The 7891-nt window shown below is 41.6% G+C and overlaps 1 protein-coding gene across 8 annotated transcripts in view; it reads left to right on the forward strand.

Annotated features, from left to right (window-relative positions):
• Positions 1–7891, forward strand: part of dgkh (diacylglycerol kinase, eta) — a 54615-nt gene that overhangs the window by 1686 nt on the left and 45038 nt on the right. For 7 of the 8 annotated variants that reach the window (XM_017039983.2, XM_025063682.1, XM_017039984.2 and 4 more), the window contains exon 2: positions 50–235. In XM_017039983.2, coding sequence (XP_016895472.1) covers positions 50–235 — 186 coding nt within the window. Of the gene's footprint in view, positions 1–49; positions 236–7891 lie in introns of those variants that run through there. The other variant, XM_025063683.1, reaches the window with a different exon arrangement.

Consider the following 7891-nt stretch of genomic DNA (forward strand, 5'->3'; position numbering starts at 1 on the left):
GCAGAGCAGCCCCCACTTTCTCACTACCTCCGGCTCTTTCTGCCGACAGGAACCGGATACTCGGCCGGCGTCCTCCCTCTCGCCCCTGCCGGGAATCCACGCGGTTGGCGCTGCTGCTGGCACTGGTGTCCCCGTCGGTGGTGCCGCGGACGATTCCTCTGACAGTGAGGCTGAGCAGGAGGGTGCGCAGAAGCTCATCAGGAAAGTGTCCACATCGGGACAAATCAGGAGTAAGGTACTAACCCCCAATGGCCCCAGTGCTGCAGATTTGTCTGTTTTTTTTTTCTGTGTCCTTCAAACATTTGTCTGTGTTTACAATTCTAGTCTGTGAGTTTGTGCCTCCTTGGGTCTGTAGTTTCTGATTCTTTTGTGCGTCTTTATTTGAAACTTAAATTGCCCTTGAGTGTAGACTTGACTCCATAGCAATCTGGATTTTTGTTTTGTTTAAAAATCAAAGAAACAATTCGAAAATTCACACATTAAGCTCCGGTCTTATTTTGAGTCATCATGAATCGGTTTCTCATCTTTTGGTCCTAAGGAGTCTCGATCAGTTGTCTTTTTGTCATTTATGAGTCTCTGTGTTTCTGCTGCTGAGTTAAGTTTTCTGTTCTCCTTCATGTCCCTTTGTGTGTCCTCGAACGCCGAAGACACTGATCTTGATCTTAAGATAGTTATTGTTTGATATGTAGATCTGGTGTTAGAAATTTGGGGGTCATTTTGTTCTTTTTAAATTTGCCAAATATGGAATATCCAAACTTGAGGCCGAGACACCTCTTTTTTTGTTTTTTGCCAGTCTGTGTTAACCAAAACGTGGTTTAAATCACTTTGTTAACCCCTTTTCATATTACATTCCCGGGGATTACAATCAGGGATTTTACGTCACACCACAGACGAGTTGTTTATCCACTCAGCCTCCATCGGTGAGGTGAATCATTTATTGTGCGACTCTGGTGCTTGAAATCATTTGTTCAGACATAGGTGGTTTCTCTAGGCATAGTTACACGGGCACTTCCTTTAGTTCTCTGAGCTAAGAAATATATATATATATACATACATACTGTACATTGGTTTCAGCATATGTTTATATATATGTATATATATGTATATATGTGTATATATGTATATATGTGTATATATATATGTATATATGTGTATAGATATGTATATATGTATATATATATGTATATATGTGTGTGTATATATGTGTATATATATATGTGTATATATGTATATATGTGTATACATTTATATATTTGCTCTTCATTATAGCTCTCAAGTGTAAGTCAGACTCTTCTGTTGTTTTTATGTCCTAGATCACACGTGGCAAACTCAGGCCTGGGGGCCAAATCTGGCCCGCAGTGCAATTATATTTGGCCAGATTTTTAATTTTGGCCCAGTGTGAATTTGAAACCCCTGTCCTAGATTATGATAGTAACCCCGTGCTAGCGCAGGTGAGTGACATAGCTCCTTCGGACATAGAGCGAAAATCGCGTTACATCACACCGTAGTGCAGTGATTCTCAGTTATTTTCTGTCATGCTCCCTCTTGGGGAAAGACATTTTTTTTACACCCTCCCCAGCCCTCACACCCCCCTGCAAATTGACTTTCTATTGAGAACTTGATATCATGTATATTTACATTACACTCTATGTGTTGCTGCCACCTAGTGACTGGAGGCTTGTTATCATTCAAACATTACAGCAGTGGTCCACTTATGTCCTATGTGTCATATTCCATTGGAAGCCCCTCACGCCCCCCCATGGGGGCCCGCCCCACTATTTGAGAAGTACTGCCATAGTGATAGAACTCTGACATAAACCCAGGACCCCCTGTATATATATATTTTATTTGAGAACTTCAATTTTGTTATTTGTTACTAATTTTTTTGTTACTCTCCACATTTTTATTTTTTTTTTCACACCAAAAATGTATCGATCCGTGATGTCGGTACTGAGGCAGGTCAGGCCAGGCGTTATTTGCGCCTTCATGCATTTGTTGTGTCGACTGCGTTTGGCTTTAGTAGAACTGTTTTGAGCATTTGGCTCTTTGCTCTGCGTTGTTACAGAGGTCAACCAAATCAACTTCGCGTCAAAAAACCCACCTTCTCTAGTGGGCAGTAAAACACATGCTTTACATATGAAAGGTGAAAATGAACTTCAGGAGTAAGAGGACTCATTGGTGACACTTTACCTCCGTCACCTTAGCTCCTTGTCCCACTTGTCTCCTTCAGCACGAACCAGTGCCGTCCTCCAACACTAATGCATGCACTTAATTATTGACCGCTGCTTGCATAATTCAGCAGGCACCGGGCTTATATTTACCTGAGACTGAGCACAGATCAACATCCCTTCAAACCTTTGTCATAATAAATACTTAAGGAGACTTACCCATTGATCTGCTGCTGTCTCCAACCATTAGGTTAGAAGTGATATTTTGTCACGCTTTTTCTTCAAAAATGTCTTTAGTGACACGGTCTGACCGCAGCAGACAAAGCAGACCTAGTATTGTAAATATTGTTTATAGATTCGCCAAACCGTCAGTGTCAAGCTTAAAAACTACAGGGCAGTGTCTTCCTTTGTTTTTTATTTTCTGCAGAGTTCAGGGGACAGGGGGGTTTTCCCTTGATGCACGCGGCAAGTCTATAACAGTTGAGGGTATATTGTTTCTGGAAACGTTACAGTAGAAAGTAGCGACATGCAGTATAAACACCTCGCACGGACCTGTCTCTGGAGGACGGACTAGAAGCGGGAGCTTACGTCTGCAGACGCCGTAACTGTAGCTGTGATCTTAGTGTGTTGACACTGTGCTAACAAACGTTGCTTTGGTGTGGGTCACCGGGTTTTTGTGTTCACACTGAAATATACACACTCATAAACACAGACACACAGATATCCAGTGCTGAGCAAACAAGTCAGTGGAACAGCGCTGCATGATCCATTAGTAACACTCAACACATACGTGCATGCACACACACACACACACACACACACACACACACACGCACACGTACGTTTGCCCGTCACGGTATCCACGTCCATCCATCCTTACTCCTGCTCACAGTGTGAGTGGTTCTTTGGTTTTTCCAGGAAAACCTTTAGTCTTTCAAGTCCAAATATGCTCAGCCTATAACAGTTTTTTTTTTTGGCTTAAATATACACACACACACATTTTTACATTTTATTTATACAAGGTTAAGGCAACCCTTTGATGCATGACCCATGATATACTGAGTTAAAAAAAATGTTACTAAGTGTTTTTATGTGTTTTTAGACATAAAAATAAGAACTGATTTGGTTCTGTTTTTATACACCAAATTTTTCTTTTTGAATGTTGACACAATTATTCTGCTGGCTGACCACTGTATGGCAGTGTTGGGTGATTCTCAGGCGTCCGCTGCAGAGGCTGATATGCAACACTGCCATCAAAACCTATTCTTATCATAGAAAATGACATTTTAATAGCTGTCCACTGTAGTGACCGTCATGCATGAAAGGGTTAATTTATCAAGCCCCCGCGGGCCATACAAAATGACTTGGCGGGCTGAATTTGGGCCCCCGGGCCTTGAGTTTGACACATGTGATCTAAACACTTGTTCGAGTAGTGAATATTTGGATTCATGCTATGAAAATAATCGTTGTTAATTTATAAAAGTAGCGAAACCTAGTCAGATAAAATATGACGCAGCTTAAGACTTAAAATATAATGATACATAAAAAACGACTAATTTAACTCCGGAATGAACAAAAAAACGACGCCAGATCACGCCAGATGTGCCAGCTTCAGAAACAGCAAAGTATATTGTTGTTGTATATTGTAGTATATATTTTTTAACGAAACTTACACCAAAGTTCACTTATGGTATGTCGTTAACATGAGCTAACAATGAGTTAACAATATAGCGTTATTGCGCATATTTAAATCAACATAAAGGGGATCTAAGATAAATTAGGTTTAGAGCGCCCTCTATTGGATGTTTTACGACATGCATCTCAGTCAGGTCAGGGCAGTTTTAAATCTTAAATTTCCTGCAGGGAAAGCGCAGGCAAAACAAGATTTTATTTTTGATCTGAGAGATCACGATAAGATTTGAGGTTCACCAGATAAACGTCTCATTTCTGGGTGCCACGATGATGAAGGTGACAGCTACGAGACGTTATGAAGAACTTCCCCTCACACCCTCTCGCACTCGCCTGGTGTCGTTACTGTTCGCGTTAACGTGCTGGAAGCTGTGGGTCCAGTGAGTGAGTCTTTGTTTGTCTGACGATGAGTCTAATTGAGGCAATTGTCTGTAAATTGCAGCCCTCGTCAGCATCGCTAACACGCTTTTAGCCCCGTCTGACACATGGATACCGTACCTTCGCTGATAGGTCCCTCGGAGGGGGGGGGGGGACACAACCACAGGGGAACTGCCTGTGGCTGGATGATAATTTTCCCATCAGGCTGGTGACATCTTAAACATGTGGTAGGAGTTTCGTACAGAGGTGTAATTATTGTCCAACATCTAGGACAGGGGGAGACAGTGAGGCTAGAGCGGTGCAAAGAAGTGGGGGGGGGGAAAGGGAAAAGGTTCAGTTGGTCTGTTAAAAGACTGGATTGTTCCAGACCCTACATGTGAATTCAGTCTCTCAGGAATGACACATGAGTGGGTATAACAGAGTCTCTCACAGAACGAAGGAGTCCTCGCACAGAGGGTTGTCTGTCAGCAGATGTTAATAAAGACACAAAGGACAAACCAGGATGTGGATGTTTTTAAATAATGGACCAGTCGCAGTAACATCGGTTTGGTCCAATCAGACGTAGGTTTGACTAGTAGGACACATGTGTTTTTGTAGATGTGGGCTCAAACTAAGGCCCGGGGACCGGATGCGGCCCGTTTAGCTTTTTAATCCGGCCCGCCAAACTTTTCCAAATTATATAATTTCTTTATACTATCAATATACTTTTCACTTTTCCCTGCAATACCCGCGTTTCCTCAATAGATGGCGTAGAAAATGATAAAATTATTTTAGCCTTTATGCAGGACTTGTGTAATTTTATTAATTAAAACATGTAATTTATTTTAGTTCACACGAACGCTCCATCTATCTGCTTCTGACCCGGCCCCCCCTCCCCGTTCAATTTTAGGACGCAAGTCAAAAAGTTAGCCCACGCCTGACTTAGACCATAACTTCGGGAATTGGCACTGTCTTATAACCAAGACCAGAAAACTCTCGTTAGTAAAAGTCTCACATTGGTCTTGACTCAATTTCTCCCTACGTTGCTTTGGGTCTAAGTTCCAATCAGGCTTCAGTGGCTGTGTTTTAGGCTGTGTACTTGGTCATTTGTCATTTTGATTTAGAGTCAATTTTGAGTCAGAGGACTTGCTTTAGATATGACTGATGTCTGTAATTAGAGATGCACCAATCGATTGGCCAGTGATAGGTTTTCAGCATGATCGGTCGTGACTGGCGACCGGCCGGACAGCGTACGTTTTTCACTTCCCAGGAGATTATTGGTGAACAGGAAAGGAAACTTGTACCCTAAAGCTAATATAACAATATACAACCTAATTTCAAGCGGGCCGGACCAGTACAATCATAACATAATTACCTAAAAATAACCAAAAATCCGTCTTTTTCCCCTTTGTTTTCATGCAAAAAAAAAAAATACATTAGACAAATCTTCATGAAAACTTCATGTAATGAAATCATTTTACAAAACATTTCCTGAACATGAAGGCCAGGCAACGGGCCAGATTGAAACCCCCAAGCGGCCTGCTTTTGGCCCGGGGGCCATATGTTTGACAACCCTGGTTTAGGACAACACCGTTTTTTTCAGCTGTAGCTGACCCACACCCCCGTGAATTGAACGTATATTTGTATCTGTACAAACCGCTGTATGAGTTGCTGCCACCTAGTGGCTGGAGGCTTGTTATGATTTAAACATTACAGCAGTGGTCCACTTATGTCCAGCGTGCCATATTCCATTGAAAGACCCTCACGCCAGGGGGGCCCGTCCGACTATTTGAGAAGTACTGCACTTACCTAAAATTGGTACAAATATGGTCTGACTTTGGACCTTGTTTTGTACTCCTTTCTAAAATTCAGGTCAGGTCTTTTTGCCTAAGATTTTTAGATGAAAATGATGATGATTGTGTTTTATAAAAGTCAATGATGTGATGATGTTATGATGATGGAAGATATGGAGAATAACAGTAGTAGTTGTTTCCAAGGGGTGTTTATTGGCAAGAGTCTGGCGATACGGTACGTAGCACGAAACGGAGTCAACGATACGATATATTGTGATGTACTGCGATGCTATAGGCAGGATGATTCAATTCAATCACTGGAAAACTGTCAGCATAGTAAACACACAATGAGGTCGCATACAGATGAAAATGATGATGATTGTGTTTTACAAAAGTCAGTTACTAAAATTGAAACAGAGGGATCTACATTTGTAATCGCTAGAGAAGAAATAGAAGCGAAGATGTAGAATATCGATACGGAATTGTGAACGAAATATTGTGCCATTTCAGCGTTCATTGATATTTTATTTCACCCTGCTTAAAAAATAAACTGTACATCGTCTCATTACACTATTCCATGTCAACTTAAAATAAAAAAAAAATTCTTCTCGGAGGCCTGATATTTTAGGAATCTCTACACTTAGCACTTTGTACTAAAGCACTAATGAAACAATTAAGCTAATCAGAGGAGAAGAGGAAGTGGAGTGTTTTGGGTTTTTTCTTTTTTTTTTCCAAGTCAGATTAATTAGATAGGGACCTCATGAGACCCGAGGGGGTGCTGTTAATTGGTTTAGGACATAGCACCGTGGCGCTAGAGGTGAGAGAAAATAATGAGAAAGCATTAAAGCCTGATTTATCCCCCAAGCACTTTAGGAACTGATGACTTACGAGAAGTAACCGTTGAGGAGAATGTTAAAAAAAATGTAATCTCCTCCGTTGAGTTATGAGAATGTGGATGAATTTAACGGCCTAAATGATTCCAGATGATTAAAAGGTAACAGTAACTATAAAAAGGACACTTTTTTTTCAGCAGCAAACAAAATAATGCGCTGTCCTAAATTAAGCTACAAAACTAAAGTCAACCCGTTTTCAATCAGTCAGCGCCAGGCGCCAAGTGGTGACAACTCAAAATCTTGAAGGACCATACCAAAAACTACCTAACCCAGGCATGGGCAAACTAAGGCCCGGGGGCCGGATGCGGCCCGTTCAGTTTTTTATTCTGGCCCGCTTGCGCTGTCCTAAATTAAGCTACAAAAAAGTAAAGTCAACCATCTCCGTTTCGCTGCATTATGATGTTTTCATCAATCAGCGCCAGGCGCCAAGTGGTGACAACTCAAAATCTTGAAGGACCATACCAAAAACTACCTAACCCAGGCATGGGCAAACTAAGGCCCGGGGGCCGGATGCGGCCCGTTCAGTTTTTATTCCGGCCCGCCAAACTTTTCCAAATTATATAATTTATTTATATTATCATTATACTTCTGCTTTTTCCCTGCAATACCCACGTTTCCCCAATAGGTGGCGTAAAAAAAACGATAAAACCTAAAAACAGTGGTCACTAAGGCTAGGTGTTGTGGCCGTGCTTCGGCATCAGAGCTCGCGGCTTCCCCGTGCCGTACGACTGAATGGATGGAAGTCCTCGGTTGAACAACTCGTAACTAGATATTTCTTCAAATCACAAGGAAAATCTTGCAGTAGTTGCAGATTCGGAACTTTGAAAACTCGTATTTCAGGAAGCTCATATTTAGGGGTTCCGCTGTACCCACAATTCACCAAAATCTCGGTTTATTTGAAGACAACGCTGATATACTGGCAGGAATTGAAGAAAGACACTCGCAAAGATCTTCTTCGACAGCTCTGATTCTCTTTTTTTTTTTTTTTCAG

The sequence above is a fragment of the Cynoglossus semilaevis genome, chromosome 16, assembly GCF_000523025.1.
Source record: "Cynoglossus semilaevis isolate Cse_v1.0 chromosome 16, Cse_v1.0, whole genome shotgun sequence".
NCBI classification, from domain to species: Eukaryota; Metazoa; Chordata; class Actinopteri; order Pleuronectiformes; family Cynoglossidae; genus Cynoglossus; species Cynoglossus semilaevis.